We start from the raw sequence: 18,944 nt of genomic DNA on the forward strand, positions 1-18,944 counted from the left end.
TTAGTAATGCGGCACATCGCGTAGGTTACAAATGTTTTTGAGGTAATCCGTGGTGTAAGGAAACAATTTCGCCGACGATTTCGTGTCTAGCTTCATAGAATCATCTGTGCCAGTTGACCTTGACTTCACCGTGGAAACTTCAAAACATGTTTAAATTTTTCTGACTAGCGTCTATTTCTTCAATGTAAAGTGTTGCCCAGAGGATAGCATGTGCAGTGATTTTTTTGGCTTTTGAATATGTTTTAAAGAAAAATTTGCAAGCTCATTATTTTATATTGCCAATGGTCATCTCTGATATAGTGGTCTTGAAGGTGAGGGAGGTGTACTTTATTATTACATGTTGCTGTAGGTGCACCATTGCCTAGAAGACATTATGGTGATTTAGATCTGTTTAATGGAGTTTAATTTGTTATTTGTGTGTTCTATATCAGCAGAGATGGAAATTTGGGCCTAAGAGCTAATACGTTGCGTCTACGTGACAGCACTCATCTCATTGATGGAGAGGTTATGTGCTAAAAAATGGTGCGTACATTCTAGATGTTTGAAGTCACTTATTCCAACAGTTTGTTGGAGAGGTAGTGTAGCATACTGACGTGTTTTTTCTTGTTTTCGTTTTTATCACATTTCACTCACTTGGTTTACTGTCTAGGATTTGAGGTTTTCACGTCTGTGAATCCGATGATGGCTGCCTTCTGGGTTGTTGCGTTGTGTAATCTGGTAGAAGTTAATCAACGTTTCAGAGGTTCTTGCAGCTTCCATCATCAGGGCGATGAGTAATCAGCCTGATGATGGAGGCAGCAAGGACCTCCGAAACGTTGATTAACTTCTACCAGATTACACAACGCAACAACCCAGAAGGCAGCCATCTTCAGTTTGCTGCCCATGTACTAGAACATGTTTCGGTTTTGTGTGACCATCATCAGGTTCTGTACCCTGCTCTTATGTTTTTGTACTGGGGATAGTATTTTCTCCTCCCATTGTCAACTATGATAAAATGATATGTTAGAACGTTATTAATTCGCTAAAGAGGTTAAAACGTTAAGAGGTTTATAATAGATGTGTTATGTGCAAAGTGATGAACAAGAAAAAACCACTAATGTGTTATTACCTTTCTGGTACAAAGGCTGTTAATCTCAGTGGTGCAACATAATGCAGTTTTAACATAACTTTAATACTCTATCTGGATTTTTTGGCCCTGTCCATTGTCTGATGTTGCAACATTATATTGTATTACACTCTAATTAGGTACATGCATTATAATGCGTATATTACATCATCTCCTGTTTAAATATGCGATTTATAGGATGGTGAGGAGCTGATTTACATGTATTAATATTGTTGTTACTTTGCAGGTTAGAATCTCAGAAGTTCAGACATATGCTGATGCAGTGTGCTATCGTTGGGGCTTTGCCAAGACTCTGTAGGTTCCTTAGTTCAGCTGAAGTGTCAACAGCACTGAGGCCATTTTATTTTTCCGTTCATCCAGACCTGTTTGGACGATATCCTACTGAAAGGGTGGGTTCTGTGTTTGATTAGGTTATGAGTATTAGTACTGTAAGGAAATAAAAACATGGATGAGTAAAATACTTCAATAGAATTTATGGGTTAGGTGGGCTGTCCTTTGATTCATATTGACATAAAACAGTATGTTTCAGTAGGTTTTTTATGAAGGATAATAATCATAAATAAACCGTGTTTATCGATGGTTTGTGAGGGTTAGGTAATTTGGAACAGTTTGCCTTAGGCCTAGTAATTGTAAATCAAACATGTCAAATAATTTTGACAGTAGTATACATTATGGTAGGGTTATGTTACATATTTGTATTCTTTAATTATCTTTCAGACTGTTAATGAAAATTCTTTAAAACAGTTGAGCTCCTACATTGAAACTTTACAGAAGAATCGCCCCACGCTGCCAACAACCATCACTTTCTATCTAAGGAACCAGAAAGAGTCACATAGTATTAATGATAAAGGTAATTTTTATGAAGTTTTGTTACCTGTCAACAGCTAGGAATATTATAATAAGACATTTATGCATGTGCTGTAATAAATATGTTCTTTCTTCTTGTAAATGTATTAAATGTTTAGGTATGGCACGTGGTAATTCTGTGAATTAACCATATACCAAATATTTTCTCGTTTTCCATTTCCAGGAGCATTTCGGTCAGTGAGAATTAGCCTAGTGCAGCGAGATTTAAGAAAAACTGTATTGTCAATTTTGAAGACTTGCGATTTACCAACAACTTACGTGGATAATATTGAACCACCCCCAGAGAAGTCAAGATTTGAGGGATTAGACGTGAAGGAGGCACAGTTTGATGAAAATGACCCAGTGTACGGGAGTGTTATTTTGAAACAGAAGATAAAGAAATCTAAAGAATCTGAAAAATTAACGTAAGTTGCACGGGGTATTAAAACATTCAGATAATTAATTTGACTTCATTCGAATTCTTCTGTCAGCGTTGAGGCTACAGGTGTTATGCCGCTTGACATCAGTAGTATTGGATATAAAATGCTTTTAATGTTTCCTAGAAAATTAGTCATTCAGGCATATATAGTTCTGAAAGTAAACCAAGAATTTGCTACTTTCATATCAACATCACGCTGATAATTGGACATTAATCCGCTATCCAATTTGCGTGTTACGATTCAGAGAACAGTGTATATTCTGTACTGTTACAGTTTCATCTCTCTTGTACCGTAGGATCTGGCTGGAGAGTAATGTGAGTGAGGCACTGAAGAAGCTTGCGGCCTGCCAGCCAGTGCGAGAGGAAATTGTGCGGTTACAGAATATTCTGTGTGACACATTTGGTGTTGAGAGTGTGGTTTGGGATTGTGGTTGGAATGTCACACATTTCCGTGGCTGTCTGCTAAGTTTCCAAGCCCTGGCTCGTCATCACCCAGACGTCATGCATACCTTACAAGGTGACTAATTAGAATTTGTCAGTATCATTGATGTGAATGCAAACTTGTTCAAAATATGTGTGCATGGTATAGGAAGTCAGACAGTTAAATAAATTACTGAAGTTTTTCACTGCAGCTGATAACTCTTGTAAGTTGGAACGCGTTGTTTCATGTTAGGCGTTGAATGCGGTTACTCTTAGAAGTGATGTTTTACACTGGGGAATACACATCGTTACATGTGTACTGGAATGGCTGCAGTCTCCTGGTGAATGTTTTCCTGTATGTTGTTGATGTTGTGAGGATTGTTTGCACAGACGTTTCCCTCCAGTAAGCCCCACAGAATGAAGCATGATGGAGTCAAATCTGGTCACTTTGTCAGCCAGAGATATTTTGAGACAACCGTGCCTCCAGAAATGCTTTAAATTTCCCTCGAGCTTGATTGTGCATGTGACATGTTGCCCATCTTGATTTAAGTAGCCAGGAGTTAGATTCTCATTACTCAACATATTTGCAAATATATTAAAGATAATGAGGGCAAATCTCTGTGCTTATGGTTTGGTAAAAGAAAACAATTCAGTGGTTTGTCATGGATTGCGTTTGTATTTTTAAGTGCCCAGAATTGTGTTTTGTGATTTTATGTATGTAGTGAGACGAAACCACGCTGCTTCTGTAAACCGTGTTAGATCCAGAATCGCAGGCTGTCACACCATTAATTGTTTAAACTTTTTTTAAATGTCCTGTGCATTGTCATTTGCCAGTGTGTGATAACAGTCAGTGCGCGCTTTTTTGCCTGGTGCGTCTTCCTGTGAGAAGATTGGAACGGAGACTTCTTGCTGCACAGTTCCTGTGACATTTGATCACCATTGGTGATAAAATAGTGGTTTATTGATGATTGTAAGTGGCCCGTGTCACGAGGGGATCATCCCGTTTTTTCCGCTCACTCAGCTTCGCTTACTGTTGCCAGCCGCTGCTTAAGTACGTGAAAGCACGCTGATAAAATGTTTGTATTCTACTTTGTATCTCTTTCAGGGAGGAAACTGATTTTTGCAAATGACACAGGAGTCAATTTGGATGGTCATGTGATGCTAAACAGTGGTGAAGTGAGGCATAATTGGCTTGATGTAAGTCTGTTGTGGTACTTTAATCAAATGATGCTGAATAGTGCGTGTCAACCAAGTTTACTCTGAAATGATGTTTTTAAATACTGCAGATCATATAGTGCTGATCCTCTGCCATTCTGCTGATGAGTACAGCTTGTACCGTGTGCAAGCTGCACCCATATTGTTAGACTGAAAATTTAAAGTCAGATGTGCTTCCAGAGTTCTGACAGTTAAGTGACCTGTTTAATTCAGTGAATAGAAAGACAAAATATTATTATATTCATGCGTGTATTATCACTAACGTTTGTTCATTGTGGTCACTTTCAAAGTACTTACATTCTAACTTCATACACACATCCTGTTGTCTGTAATATGTGCTGAAAGTCCTTTTGATACTGTTGCCGAATTGTTATGTCCTCTAAGGGATTTCAAGGGAGTATTTTAGTTTTGGGGATATAAAAGCAGTGTATTAAGTCAAATGAGACGACTATGTTCGATGGGATTTGATGTTTTCATGGCACTGAGTCTGAAGATGGCTGTCTTCTATCATCTGGGCAATGATGATGGAGGCAATAAGGACCCTTGACACAGTGCTACAACCGAGAAGTCAGCCTTCTTAAGCGTATTTTACGTTCCGTCATCGGTTTCTTCTCTTTTACGTTTTATTTTATTTCCCTGCCTACCTCCTAGTTATTGCTGTTCTGAAAGGAGTGTGAAGGAAGCAATGTCATGATGCAAAATCTACTTTTCCACCCAAAGATGTGTCCTTTCATGTCCCAAAAGTTGAAAGTTGAATGCATGATGAACAAATTCTTAATGGAAATGTTCTTTGATATAAAAAAAGCCAGGCCAGGAAGGTTTAGACTTTTGATATTGATGTTCACACTTTTTTTTAAAACTTGGACTTCTGCTGGCAATTTTGGTGCATTCTTTACATAGAGGCGCCAAGTCTCATTACCAACAGTCATTTTTATCTCCAAGGGTCAGGTTTCTCCAGCAGTCTTGCTGGAAGGTCTGATCAGATTTATTTTCTCATGTTTTTGACAAACAAAACACTGCACCAATCAGACACTTTAAACAAAAAGAAACAGAATTCCGACAACTCTTTGACACAAAGCTACTGAATCATGTGGGCTCACGATCCTGTAAATGCCTTCTCAGGGGAGCCGTCGGTTGCTGCAGAAAAACATCAGTATCGTTACTTAACTGTTACACCTTGCTTTTCCAGTGTCTTCATCATTGTCAAAAAGATTTTTAAATATACTGAAACAAATGAGTATTTATGTTTTATTATTGTTGCAGTTAATAAAAAATGTTCACAAACAAGATGCCGTACTTTTTCGAATTCCATCATTTGAAAGAGCCGTGTCGAGAGTTCTGCGTGATATTAAAGTGGTTCGCAGGTAATTAACTTGGTTGTATTAAGGAATTAAGACAAACCCATTGAAGTATCAGCAGCATATGTATGAAATTGTGCATTACATACCACAAGCGACAAATGGAACAAGATTGTGAAAGCATTTGCTGTACACTGAGCACGCACGTTTGTATTCATGCTCTTATGTAAAGGGGTCAATAAAATTGTCGGACACAAGTGAGAATTGAAGTGGCTCGATTTTTTGTAAAGTTCTCCGACATCCAATTTTATCTTCATTCTCTTTTCGCATTGTATGCGCAGTCACACTTTGTGCTGCTAAAGCATTAACCACAGAGTTAACGTCTGGCCAGCTGCTGCCTTGTCCTTATGAGGTACTACTTTACTCTCATGTTGAAGGCTAATCAAAATTGTTTAATCTGTTCTTGCTTCATGCACAGGAATGGGGAGAATGATTTTAATAGGCACTGCTCTGAAATGTGTAAACCTACAAAGTAGAATTGTAGTTTGTAGACTTATTGACTTATTTTCTGGTTTCTTACATCTAGAAGTTTAAATGGTAATATTCCTCGTGAAACAGGAAAGTCAGGTTATTTTGTTATAAGCAACATGTGCATGGAACATTGCAGCTCAGTGTTACTGTTTTCCCAACCCACTGCGCAGTGAGTCACTCTAAAGTTACTGCTGTTGAGTGAAGATGTCAGGTTGACTTGACACAAACTGTTCCAGTGATTACTTTTCCATGACATACGTAGATGAATGTGGGACAGAAATTATAATGTGGGTTTTGTTGTTAACACCAGTCTGAGTAAGCTTTGGAACGGGATATCGCGTGTTTTATTACTGTCTGTACGATTCAAAATAATACGGTATTAACTGTGAGTGAGTGGCATCTGTTGTTTTAACCAAAATGGAGCATTTTGTTAAGTTTGTGTTCTCTTGTGTATTAGCTTTACCATGTCTGTCTGTATGTAACAGCTTGGGAACTACTGAACAGGTTTTCATGAAATTTGATGTTGATAAGTTTTCTAAAATTTTGGTGTAAATTGGACAGCAAAGGATCTGCAACACAAGAATTGAAATGTGTGCATAGGTGATGGTTGGGAATCTGCAGCCATTCGGGCACATCTCAGCTACTTAGGGCATTGCTGATGGCATTGTCAAAGGTTAGACGTGCTTAAACTATTGCATTATGCATACATTTTCTTACTTGTTTTCTGGCCTTGGTCCAAAATTGTAGCTGAACTGTGACAGTAGAAAATAAATAATGTGATGATATTCAGTAGTGGCATTGGTTTGGTTCCTTGTAGGAAGTTTCAGCCCAAAGTTATGGCCAAACAGTATGAGAACCAGCTGCGGCGTTTAACGACATCACTTAGTGATCATCAGGGATCCACGGGCTATCCAAAGGACTGGCCACTCAGTTTGAGTGATTTTGAACTGGTTGTTGAAACGTAAGTTCTTTAAGTCATTTTTTAGAACAACTGTCTAAATATTAACAGACTTAAGAAAGTGTTAGAACCAACTTATTCTCCACCCTTACTCCTCACTACATCTGAAGGAAAATAATGATAATAGCAGTGCCCACTCTAGTAATTTATTTATTTTCTTGGTGTACTTATCAGTATTTTTTATTGCTTAGATTATACAGTGCCATATGGTAGAATGAATAAGTAATTAATTGGAAAATATGTGGAAGGAAGTGGTTGTAACCTAGTTTAAGGTACCCTCCTGGCATTTACCTAGAGGAACTGCAAAAAAAAAAAATATAAAAAAACCCTCAGTCTGGATGGCAAGTTTCTGGGACTGAGATTCGAATATCTCCTAAATACAGAAACAAGTATTAACCACATGAAATAATTGCATGAAGGATATGTTAAGTCTCCATTAATCAGGATGCTTGTAATTACAGGTATATTTGGGCAGATACATCCATAAATATTATTAAAAGTGTGGGAGCGTCGTCAAATCTGACATTAGGTTACGAAACTTCCCTCTTGATGTTCCTACATCATTACATTGTGATGGTCCTGCACATTTGGTGCGTTTGATTTTTGTAGGTGTGACATGCTGTTAGTGTTCATGTATGTAACAGAAAGATTTGTAGATAATAACAGCTGTTAGTTGATTAAGATGTCACCCTTGAAGTTATGTGCATGTGAACATGAACACATTTCAGCGTGCTGTAACAAATGACATGGGTTCAAGGAGTTGAATTTGTCTCTGATTAGATCTGTTGATTTGTAACTTTTAGCATTGCTTTTATGATTAATATTCTTTTTGTGTTATTATATTTTCAAAGAAACCCCCCTCCAAATAAAAATGTAGGTAATATAAGGTAAGTTGGCTGTTAGTGTACATTCAACCTCAGCGGTGTCACTCAGACCCCCTGGATTTTAGATATTTGGATAGTTTTCATTCCCATGGTTGTTTCACGAGGTTTGTGTAAACTTTCTGTTTTGTGACAAATTTATTGACATGCAAAAGAGTTCATTGGTGTTGGTCAAATTGCTGCTTGCTTGTCAGGGAGGCAGGTCCGTTGATGCTGTCCCCCACTGGTCAGTTCATTGTGCCTGCATCATGCCCAGCATTTCTTCTTGTCGCATTCGTAAGCGAGAATTTAGATGAGGCCTCTCGGCTACTTCGGCGCTATAAGAGGTGAGGACATTTCTAGAGCTGCAGTGTTAATGTTGGTAAATTGTATTCATTAGCTGTATATTACTTCTGTCCCAACCAGATGATAGGCTTGCCCACAGCATAATGCAAGCTTGAAAACAAGTTCGTTCCCAGTTCAAACTTTGTGACGTGTTGTTAAAAACATTTCAGTAACAAACATGTGGAACGTGATCTTCATCAGCGTTGTGTGGAGGAATTTGACTTGGCAGCTCTGCAGAAAGATGACAACATCACACCCGATCTGATGATCGAATGCTGCGGTCACCTTTTAAGGCACAAGACGATATTGTCTCCCTCACTGAAGGGAGTCCATTTATGGGTAACAAATTATTATTCAGTTCTCTCAGATGGAGAGATGTGCATTCCATGGAATTGGAAGCTCTAGCCTAAATACTCGGCACAAACATTAACTAGTCTTTTTACAAGTATTAACACAGACCGAACAAGTCATTTACTTTACCCAAACGCTTAGGTTAGTTTCTTATTGCCATTATATATTGAATACTGAAATTATGACCACATGTGCCATGTAGTAGGAAGTTTTGCATAATATTAAATATAATTTTTTGTTAATCATTATGAGAGGTGGTCAGTTTCTTTATGGAGAGTCAGAAGACACTGAAATATGTCCGTGCATTGCTCTGACAAAACACATCAGAAATTAAATATGTGAGCTACATGTTTAAAGGAGTCTCAGTGTGTGGCAGTACCCAGCGTTTGACAATTCAGAAGGGAAACTCTTGTTTATTAGTAATCTCAGTGAGATTGACATTCGTAACTGATAATTGTATCTAGTCTGTCTTTTAAAATGTAGGAAGGAATCTCTAGAAGTGTCTGTATGGCTGCTTGTAAAAAGACGGCACTTGAGGGTAATGGGTGCAGTGCAGTGTGTTGTAATTTATCTTCATTTTGAATCTGTTACAAAATATTTTCCTCTGTCAGTTTATGAGAATTGTGATTGTTTACACTACTAACTGGATTGTTTACTTGTGTGGAGCTGAGCTTTGTAAGATTAAAGATTGTACGGTATTTTAGAATTACTGTGTTCTGCAGGTGACTATTTTTGACTGTTAATATAATGACTGTTTACCATTATTCATCTCCCATTTCCCTCTTTCCAGAAAATACACGTATTTCTGTATTCAGAGCACAAAAGTATGGATATTCAAGAAAAAGGGGCTCTCTAGAAATGTCCTCATTGCAAGATGAAAACAAATACGGAACATTACTTGGAGATTGTGATGGACAGATGTGTTTAAATCAACGTTGATCTCGGCCAAAGACCAGCTACCCTCGCTGATATTTTGTTTGGTTCCTCCTGGTAAATGCCAACAAAATACCTTGAAGCATCTCCAGAAGTATTCCTGAGTTCCATTTGTGTTTATTTACTGGAACATGTGACAGGTACCAGGGTGTGTAACAGGAGTTATGGATTGTGTGCTGTCACTAGTGGCAGCATCACAAGACAGTTCTGAACAAGATGGCATCACAAAAGAACAGATTTTGTTTTCACTGAAAAGATTTTCTGTTGAAATTTAGTTACGTATTTTGCCATATAGTGATAAAGAAACTGAGCAGGTAAGCTGTGAGGTGTAATGATCTAAGGTACATTTCTCTTCTTTCTAGACTGATACTAAGGGTGCATGTAATGATTAGATACTTTTAAAATTATCAATAAACGTTATCAATTAGATCACATTAGATTGCAATGTACTTGTGTTTAGCTAAACAGAAATACACATAAAAGTAATGACAATCACTAGCATTAAATGAATATAAGAGTACTTTCATTCTGTAAAGTAATTTTTACGTTTCAGAACATGTTTATGCAGGGAAACTACGCTGCTTGGAAGAGGAGATGATGAAGCATGCGGTAATGGCATACAGAAAGGTGAGGCAGTTTTTGGTAATGCTTTTGACAACTACAATTTAGATTCGCCCTGATGACGGAGGCAGTATGACCTCTGAAACGTTGGTTAACATCGACCAGACTACACAGCGCAATAACCCAGAAGACGGATATCTTCATACTCACCGCTGTGAGAACCTCAAGTCTTACATACAATTTAGATGCTATTGGTGCTTTTAAGACAGATGAAACTGCTTTGTCTATTGTCCATAAACTACAGAAGGTTTAGCCCTATGTGAGGAACATCGGATTGGAGGCGTTATTAGTGGGGGGGGGGGCACAGACTCTATATGTGTGCGCTGTATGAATGCAGCAGGGAGCGATGTTTGTTCAACAAATGCTCATTTTCAAGACACTTTTATTTAAGTATGAACTTATCATTAAGACTTCTGAATGACAAACTTTTCTGCAGTGAAGGTGAAAGTTAACCAACTAAGGAAGTTATATCGTCTTCATGCAGTGCAATGACGAGCATTATCCCAGCGCCAGTGATAATTCCAGCCAGCTGGATTGTTACATCTAGAAAGCCTCGAGAATTTTTGGAGGCATTTTTCATTTCTGGGACCTGTAACATGCCAAGTGGAATAATATTGTATTTGTTGTAATTTTGGTCGAAAGAGTGCTGAAGTAAAATATTTTTGAATGAAGAACTTGTAACATCTCAATGTGTATACTTACTAAATCTACAAGACTGATGTAGAGGAATGCTCCTGCTGTAAAAGCATATATCCACATTGATGCAGCCTCATATTCGCCAATCCACACCCCGGCGGCCATTCCGACGAAGCTCAGCACCGAGGAAACGATGTTGTAGACTATTGCTTTTTGTATGCTCATTCCCGCTTGTAACAGTACTGCAAAATCTCCTGTTGGGTAATGAGAATTTATTTCAGTCGGTACATTAGCAAATCTTCATGACAGTTTTGTATCTGCCACTTCATAGTATGAAAGTCGAGTGCAAAGACCACGCAATGGCCGGGCTGGGAGCGTATTCTGTGTGTGGTGTGGTAGCGGGACTACCTTAGTTTACTTTTAGAATTATTGTGAATGATGAATTGGAAGGAATGTGGGAAAAAGAGGGACCCAAAATAATTTAGGTTTGTCACCACTTTCTTGTTCTGTCAGCAAAGAGGTTTGTTAGTTGAAGAGATCATACCTAATTCATGGGGTAATTCATGACAGAGGACAGCTATTGCTGTTGCAAAGCCAGCAACTGTATCTCCATTGAATGCCGCGCCAACTGCCAAACCGTCGGTTAGGTTATGCAGACCGTCGCCCATGATGACCATCCAGGCCACGGAACCCTGAGACCAGTGTTGATGGCCGTGCTGGCAACTTGCCTCCACGGCCTCTGCATCTGAAACATGCATCTCAGTGGCATGTTTATCACTGAATAATACACAACTGTGTTTCATTACATTTTGAGATCATGTTTGAAGTGCTATTACAAACCACCGTAACCTACAGTGTGCTCACATTCTCAACATATTTCAATCAAGGAAGTTAGTGGCAAATAAAGGCCAGCAGTTTGTACTGGAAATATGACAGGACAAGAGTGTGTGGAAAATTGTGTGTGAGTAGGCTCCTGACATATCCTGAAGACACCAAGATTCGTCAGGTCTGGTAGCAATCTCTTGCAGAATGATGGTCACTCAACGTAGTTTTCCCTTGACTGTACAGATTCTGCGACAAACTAAAAACCTCTGATACTTTTCTGCCAGAAATAAATTGCACTTTCTCTCAACTGTGCCACTTCCAGAAATTTCTTTTAATTTTTTCTTTGGGGGGGGGGGGGGGGGGGGCAGACTAAGCAAAAAATGTGTTGTGCTGGGCCAAGGTTCATTTTGCAGAGAATGTGAGACAGAGATTGTTGTGACACAGTATGAATTGCTTTCAGAATCCTCACACCTTGCGTTAAAGCCACTTGGCATGTGCCATAGGAAGTGCCAATTTGTGCTGCAACTTCACGAATTGCCATTCTTCTGTCACCATGAATTGCATCACGAACACAAGGGACTGATTCCTCAGTACGTGCTGTTAGTAGACAACAGGGGCGTGTGCCTTCTTCCATGGATGTTCGGCCATCTTTAAAGGGAGAAACCACTCAGATCTTTTCTGCCAGCTTAAAGTTTCGTCTCGAAGTACGTACTATGTTAACCATTTTATGGGCTTACGTGGCAGTCGTCCCAAGTTCCACAAACAAATTGATACAAACACACTTCTGTTTTATGCCAGCCACTTCATAACTGCAAACAGCAATTACATTTCTCTCATGAATGTAAATTACTCTTATAAAATGATGACTGATATAAAATGCAGCTGACCAAAGAGGTGAAGCCAGCCCTTTTGCAATTTTAAAAAGTAACTACTTGACTGTGTAGAGGATTTAAGCAACCAAATGAGCAAGCCCATGCAAGATAGATCAACACTTGAGTCTTTCTATGGGACCACAATTCAGCTGAATTCTAAACAGTTCTTTATATTTTAGGCCTGTGTTGAAAGTTGTAAATTTAACAAAGTATTTTTAAACAGCTAGTTGAAAATAGGTATTTCTCCCCTTAGATTTCCGTCTCTTTCAACATATTTTGGAACTGATGGGTAAAAGTAATTTTAATGTTTTTATTATTCTCCCTGGTTTATGGTTCATAAGAGATAGATCTTTAACCCACATTTTGAGCAGACCGCAGTAAATATCGGAATGCCGGTGATTTACGTGTTGATGCTGGGTTTTGGCACCGTGCAGACTCGTCAGTAGATGCCAATGTTTCGAAGAAACACACTGTCACCACCTGTAGGGTTAAGGCAGTATGTTCCTCCAAAACACTGGTAGTGACCTACAAGTCTACATGGCACACTGTTTACGAGGACTGTCAGACCGACATTTGGCTATTTTCAATGCAATTGATACCTTCCATATTTTTCACTTTGCTTTACTGACCCACAGATGTAAAAACAAAATTTATGCAAAGTATTAATCCCATATACTGGTTGGTACTCTGCACTATATGTAGTCTATGCATAGTTTGTATGTAACCCTTTCACAGGCATGACGCAGTTACTTGTGTGTGCAGTATAAATGTTCCCCTGGGTGTGGCTCAACTTGTTTCCACACGCTGGTCTAAAGATTGTCGTTGCATTTGACCAAAAGATATCTCTGCAATATTTGACAATAGAAGGCAATGTGATACCAGAAATCTTTGGCCCATTTACCCAGTTATGTCGTAGAATGCCCTATTTTGAGGAACGCCACACTATACAAAATTACTGGGACTTTAGACAGTTGTGACTTTACGTTTTCAAATCAGACAGAACAGAAATCTTTCAGATCAATCCACCCCAAGCTAAGTGTAACTTGTTTGTATGCACGTGTAAAAATCTGGCCAGGTGGAGGTGTCGCCATTCGATGAATCTTGTCGGTGTAATCGTTAATGTCTCTACGCTCTGTATATAGCTTTGTGTTGACTGATGTTGCGTTTAATTCCTTACATACCTTTATTTTCAGTGAGAAGTTTTTGTTCCTTGGGACTGGACTGTATTCTCAGATCCATTTGTGCGTTCTCTGCGGGCTGCTAAATGAAAGAAGTAGGTGACCATTATTGCAATGTTATTCACACACGGCGCAGCCCCACATTTACAATTTTTGGACTATACTTAGTAACTTTTTAATTGTGATTTGTTCTACATCCGCATGTGTCCATCTGCCAGCCTGTTGATAATTGTTATTGAGCTCTTCCTGGAGTTACTGGGTTTGCACTGGTCCCGTATAACTCGTAGCTTGTAAGAAACTCACCTCGGCGCACGAAGAGGCTGGCCTCTGTCCAACACAGGTTAGTTCAATGTGGATTTGTGTATACATGGAGAAACAAACGTGAACAATCAAGCCCCATGTTGGATGAGGGTTTACTGGACTTCATATTGAAATTGGCACCTAAACTTAATTAATCAGCCCACCTCTTAATTGTGGACACGGCTGCAAACGCGTGAGCGTGGTGTAAAGTGAGAATGAAGAGCGACGGCTTGAAACGTGGAACAAGGAGATAAGTGGGCGGCCTTAAATGTTCTTCCCATCGTACTTTTATCTTTTTGCATTTTATAAAAACGTAGTAACAACTTCGATATATTCGTATAAAACTAAATATTAGCTTAATATGTGCTTCAGTTAAATGTTTTTTAGATAAGCTTCTGGTTCGTTTGAGAGGTTATTCTTTTACTGAAATAGATTTACCTTAGAGTTCAAGTGAAGAAGAAAAGCTTCCAGCACAAAGAAGAAACCAACCGCAAGGAAGGTGACTGTCGCTCGTAATACTGGCGTGACGTGGTCATGATTATCGGCGGGAGACGCGGGTACGAGAGCCTTGGAAGAGAAATGTCGAATTGCAGGATTAAGTTTATGTTTTCGTTCCTTCTTGCAGAGCAAATCAGCACTGCAGAAAACAGAGGGTTCCGTAAACATTACTGCTAGCTGGGCTCGTGCTCCGCATGACTCCTTTTGCCTCTGCGTTTACCACACTGCGATTCAGAGGTGGCAGGGCAATGCACGTGATGCTACGACGTTTTATGTGGCAGTATACTTTGTCACTTGTTTCTGCATAAAATGTAGTCCAACTAAAAATTATTAAATACTTTTCAGGCCTAGTCGTTTCAGTTTCTTAGGTGGGGGACCATTCTTTACAGAATCTTCTTAAGTCGGAACATGGAATTTAATGGAGCATTTATTCTCTTCACAGTGCACTCACATGGGGTAGCAAGTGTAGCAAAGCGTCGCCACACATAGTTCCGACGGCCAGCGCTACGAGGAAGTGAAGCAGCTGTTGGTAGAAGGCTCTCTGCACGAGAGGTACCATTGCCACTCCTAGGAGACCTATGAGACTGATGACCAGCACGCTGAGTGACGCGTACAGCCAAGCTGAAATTAATACAGCGCAGTGGACTCTTTTTAGAACAGGCAGGGAATTTCTTGACTAGGTAAGTGACTATTAGCGTTTCAAGAAAGACTTGTTTCAGAGTTCAGACTCTGTGGCTCTTGGTCGGACTCCAGGGTTAACAGCGGTACGCTACGGCCGGCCAAACCGAGCTAATGAAAATTAAGAGGCGCATTCTGCTTACGTTAATTGCGGCAGGAGACATTTGATTTTACTCAAAGCGAAAAAGAAGAAATGAACAAACCTGAATGCTGCGTCGCTGTTGAATCGGTCTGTATCTGCTCGTCGGTCTCGCCGTAGCACGAACGCTGGTCCAGTTCATAGATAATGGCAGGGCATATGTTGAGGAACACGCTCGGCGAGATAACGAGGTTGTGATGTGGCTCCAGCCCAAATGTCTCCAGAATGTCTTGTGGCGTCAGACATTTGTTGGTCCATGGCAGTGGCTCGGAATAAGACGTGACTAATTCTGTGTAAGAGAATACGAAACCTTGTTATCAGTCAATTGTATTTGTGATTTTAGAACATCTTCATGTCAGTCTTTTGTTATAATAAATGCAGCATCCAGGCGTCAGGGCGGCCATTTTTGTACTTCGCCGTAAATGGCATCACGTGAATTTGTGAAGTGTAATCTTCACCTTTCTTATGGGAAAAATTTTGTACTTGGTGGAAAATGTGCTAAATATTTTGGTACTGTAAGAGAAGTGCAGAATAATTTCAGCTTGATGACTTGTGGTATTGCAGCCTACAAGATTTAATCCTTCAGAACCTTGAAGTGCCTCTGACTGATACAAATGAGAACATTACATAGAAGTTCGTTTTATGCAAATGTAATTTTCATCAGGCTTGCGGGAATAACATTTTCAAAAAGCATGACAAAAGAACGTCACTGACGTTCAAGTGTTCCCATTAAAACAGATTCCGTCTTCCTCTCTGTGATCTATCACTTGTTAATTGCGTCATTCTGTTTGTTATTTTCTGTACACTTTAACGTTTACAAAAGTTCATGCCACCTTTAATCTGGTCCAAAACATACGTAAGACAAATAAGTACATTTTAATTTAAGATTTGCCTTATTTGATGGTAACTCCAGTCGCTAGTTCTTTTTTTCTGTCAGAGGTCAACTGAAATCAGGACACCGATATCACTACCAAATAAAACACGCGACGAGTAAAAAGAATCTTCGCTTGTCCACTCGTCGTATTGAAGCAGGACGCTCTCCCAAGTTTAAATTAAGACTTTAGATAAAAGCAAAAAGCTTCCTTAGATATCTCCCATCTCGATAATTACCTCAAGGATGTGAATCAAGTCTTTAATTTTTCTAGTACGTCTATTTTGCTCACAGTTTAAGGCATTGACTCAGAGATGGAGTCGCTCGTGATTAGCGCTAACAAAGAGCCAACGAGCAGTCGGCAATTTGTGAGAATCTAAGGTGAGAGGTCGGTGCCCCTGGCCCTGCATTTCCGAGAACCCTCAGAGGTGGTTTTAGGGCGGCTGTACCTTGCACTTCCCGCCTGTTTCGTCCGCTTGAGGCTGAGGTGTTTTCGTGGCCGTGCTGGTGTAGGCGAAGGCTGTCGTGGACCTCTTGGAACGAGCCGTTCACCTTGTGCAGCGAGAGGCTGTGGCTCTTGTCGAACACCAGGCGACCCAGCCCCAGGTTCTCGAGCAAATGCTCGAAGCCCTGAAAGCAAGACGGGAGATTTTTGGCGTGCACTTCGGAAACTTCACGCTGAGTCACGCTAAAATGCAGTTTAACCTCGTCCCTCACTTCGTTCGACACTCAGCTCAGTCCTAGATGGCATGACCTCGCCGGAAGCGAGTTCTGGTGCGATCGGTTTCGACTGTCAGTCGCGTTGCCTTCTTGTCGGTCGGAGTGGAGGGGGTGGACCCTGCAGCAGTTCTAAGGTCTGTCCTGTTTGAGGCGCATTTGCTGTGCTAATCCCCACCAGCCTTCAGCACTCTGAACTTTGACCTAACAACAACCAAGGAAGTTGTTAGGTCTTCGACATTTTACTCTGTGGTGTCGTAACTGAAACTGATTTACGAAGCTGGTCTTCAGATGTTTTACGAGTGTTCGAATGTTCAGTGTATTCTGAACACACTGCGTACACATTCGGACAGACTGAATCAAGCTTTTCATTGATGTAGGCAACGCAGTCGAGTAAAGTTTAATTTTATTTTGTTGAAGCCTGCGTGCAGTTCGCGTGTGCGAGTTCCTTTGTTCCCGACATTTATCAACCGGACTGAATGTGAAACGAAAGCCGGCCTCTGACGTCGAGGGAAGGAGGGGCGGAGCATGGGGAAGTAAGAGATGCGTACAAAATTTTTGTTAAAGGGCCTGAAGAAAATAACACCACTCTGGAGACTTCGGCATTGATGGGAAAATAATATTAAAATGGATCTGAGGGGAATTGTATTTGGAGAGTTGAATTGGACTCATCTGGCTGAGGACAGGAACCTTTGGCGGGTTCTTGTGAACATAGATATGGAACCTTCGGGTGCCATAAGAGGCGGGGAATTTCTTGATTAGCTGAGGACACGAACTATTTATCAGCTTCTCAAGAAGGGATCTCTTGAATGCAGCCAGATAAAATTTTTTTGAGTGCATTGTATTGAAACGTCACGTCTTTCCAAGATAAATCAGCGTCAGATATGATTGCTAACTTGCAAGATGACCGCATTTGCAATGCGCTGTCTACTTCTACTGGTCCTGCAGTGCTTATCTGTTGCACGTGGGAGAATAATCTGATATAAAACAGCGCAATGTTTGTTTATGATAAAGTTAATAAAGCAGAAGACATTTTTGTTCTTAATGAGCGTTTTGATGTTTTGACCGCAAGTTATTGACAGGCCATCAGATATGGAAGAGTTCAAAGGTTACTCATATCTACGAACCCTGTGTTTTTCCCCTCCGAACTTCCTAGTGACAAATTCCTTTTACTTAAGTGCGTGACGTATATTTTAACCTTTTTATTATCTGCATCTCGCTCACTTGTGATCAGATGTTATGAAAATGCATATTAGTTCGCCCACGTCCCGCAGATTACTGATAAGAGTTTCGGTGGTTACGTTCTTTGCTCTCCAATCCCGTGTCCTGATTTGAAACAATCGAATGCCGTTCCTTACCTAAAATTACAGTTGATGCTCTTTCTGTAAAATTGTTGAGGGGTTCCAAATTTTATGATTTTACAGGGAAAATTAGAAGAAGACTCAGGTGACATCAACAAATGTTAAAGACGTATCGATGCAGGACAGGTCACACGATCTTATTTTAACAATCAGGACGGTTTAGAGTCACCAGCAAGGAATATCTGCTTAATTTAGCATGCGAGCTGCCAACTTAAAAACGAGATTAACACAACATCACCTCGAACGATATGACTCCGTGATCGCCATATTTGTTGAAGATCTGTTTCAGGAAGAACAGGTCTTCCCCTGATTTGTCGTGCGAATCTTGTCCCGTCGCACACCCCGCGAGCACTAACACTAACACTAACACTTCGGGTGTGTTCATGCTCGGTGGCACGGATTTTAACGCCATGTAACGCGGTCACCACTCGGCAGCCAATTGCATCACCAGAACAGTAGAGGTTACGTAGTCCACTTTCCCAACACAAGGGCCGTGCGTCTCTGGACCCATTACAGACACTCCGAGATCGTCTCTGATATGTTTATCAGTGCGTGTAATTATTATTCAAATATGACCTTCGTGTCGTTACTCTGTTTGCATTGTACAGGAATTAAAGACACAAACACATCGCTCACGATGATTTGTGTTGGTGATAGGTTTACGGCACTTGAAATCCGGCAGCAGAACTTTCCGTCGCCACTCCGTGGACTTTGGAATCTTCGAGGATAAACAGTTGACTGAGGCGGAGAAGTTTACGAACTGTAACGCGTTCTGACACAGAACTCGGTAGTCGAGTCTTTGAGCGTTGGAGGACAGCACAGGCCAATTTATGAGCAATTTATTTGATAAGATAATTCGCTGGTTATAATGGGAACACTCCCCCCCCTCCCCCGCCCCCTACATTGTCTGGTCGGTATTTGAAGCC

General features: G+C 40.3%; 2 protein-coding genes and 1 long non-coding RNA gene across 16 annotated transcripts; 2 read left to right on the forward strand and 1 right to left on the reverse strand.

The window, feature by feature from the left end:
- Positions 1-121: 121 nt before the first annotated feature.
- On the forward strand, positions 122-12,002 carry LOC110833468 (T-cell activation inhibitor, mitochondrial). 11 transcript variants are annotated; one of them, XR_002544217.2, is made up of 13 exons: positions 128-311; positions 435-522; positions 1,353-1,515; positions 1,844-1,976; positions 2,157-2,397; positions 2,708-2,928; positions 3,937-4,028; positions 5,310-5,410; positions 6,693-6,836; positions 7,909-8,040; positions 8,209-8,377; positions 9,180-9,379; positions 9,876-9,990. XR_002544217.2 is itself a non-coding variant. In XM_087361052.1 (13 exons), the coding sequence occupies exons 2-12, from the start codon at positions 497-499 to the stop codon at positions 9,918-9,920; spliced, it is 1,467 nt and encodes a 488-aa protein (XP_087217178.1). In that variant the 5' UTR covers positions 128-311; positions 435-496; the 3' UTR covers positions 9,921-9,949; positions 11,865-12,002. The 11 variants fall into 11 exon arrangements, 9 of the variants coding, with proteins under 9 accessions (XP_021927262.1, XP_021927261.1, XP_087217178.1 ...); XR_002544216.2 differs by having other exon boundaries at positions 9,180-9,636; positions 9,876-9,967; XM_087361052.1 differs by lacking the exon at positions 9,180-9,379 and adding an exon at positions 11,865-12,002 and having other exon boundaries at positions 9,876-9,949.
- Positions 10,309-18,801, reverse strand: LOC110833467 (zinc transporter ZIP5). 4 transcript variants are annotated; one of them, XM_022071560.2, is made up of 10 exons: positions 18,257-18,801; positions 16,390-16,570; positions 15,134-15,358; positions 14,704-14,873; positions 14,193-14,321; positions 13,458-13,533; positions 11,876-12,052; positions 11,124-11,324; positions 10,646-10,833; positions 10,309-10,532 (listed from the first exon to the last, which is right to left on the reverse strand). In XM_022071560.2, the coding sequence occupies exons 1-10, from the start codon at positions 18,428-18,430 to the stop codon at positions 10,392-10,394; spliced, it is 1,662 nt and encodes a 553-aa protein (XP_021927252.1). In that variant the 5' UTR covers positions 18,431-18,801; the 3' UTR covers positions 10,309-10,391. The 4 variants fall into 4 exon arrangements, with proteins under 4 accessions (XP_021927252.1, XP_021927251.1, XP_021927254.1 ...); XM_022071559.2 differs by having other exon boundaries at positions 13,458-13,536; XM_022071562.2 differs by lacking the exon at positions 11,876-12,052.
- On the forward strand, positions 13,470-17,702 carry LOC147871541 (uncharacterized). The gene is made up of 2 exons (XR_015538739.1): positions 13,470-13,549; positions 14,695-17,702. It is a non-coding gene; the product is annotated as an uncharacterized LOC147871541 (long non-coding RNA).
- Positions 18,802-18,944: the final 143 nt, after the last annotated feature.

Source organism: Zootermopsis nevadensis, unplaced genomic scaffold (assembly GCF_977971745.1).
Source record: "Zootermopsis nevadensis isolate Lab colony 2312 unplaced genomic scaffold, Znev_1.0 Znev_ptg000050l, whole genome shotgun sequence".
NCBI lineage: Eukaryota > Metazoa > Arthropoda > Insecta > Blattodea > Termopsidae > Zootermopsis > Zootermopsis nevadensis.

Coding starts and splice junctions, on each gene's coding strand:
- LOC110833468 (XM_022071565.2), top strand. CDS start 497: ATGGAGAGGTTATGTGCTAAAAAATG. Junction 523..1,352: donor AGGTTATGTGCTAAAAAATG/GTGCGTACATTC, acceptor GTTACTTTGCAG/GTTAGAATCTCAGAAGTTCA. Junction 8,041..8,208: donor CTACTTCGGCGCTATAAGAG/GTGAGGACATTT, acceptor AAAACATTTCAG/TAACAAACATGTGGAACGTG.
- LOC110833467 (XM_022071559.2), bottom strand. CDS start 18,430: ATGGCGTTAAAATCCGTGCCACCGAGCATGAACACACCCGAAGTGTTA. Junction 16,571..18,256: donor ACGGAGTCATATCGTTCGAG/GTGATGTTGTGT, acceptor TCTTGCTTTCAG/GGCTTCGAGCATTTGCTCGA. Junction 15,359..16,389: donor AAACAGGCGGGAAGTGCAAG/GTACAGCCGCCC, acceptor TCTCTTACACAG/AATTAGTCACGTCTTATTCC.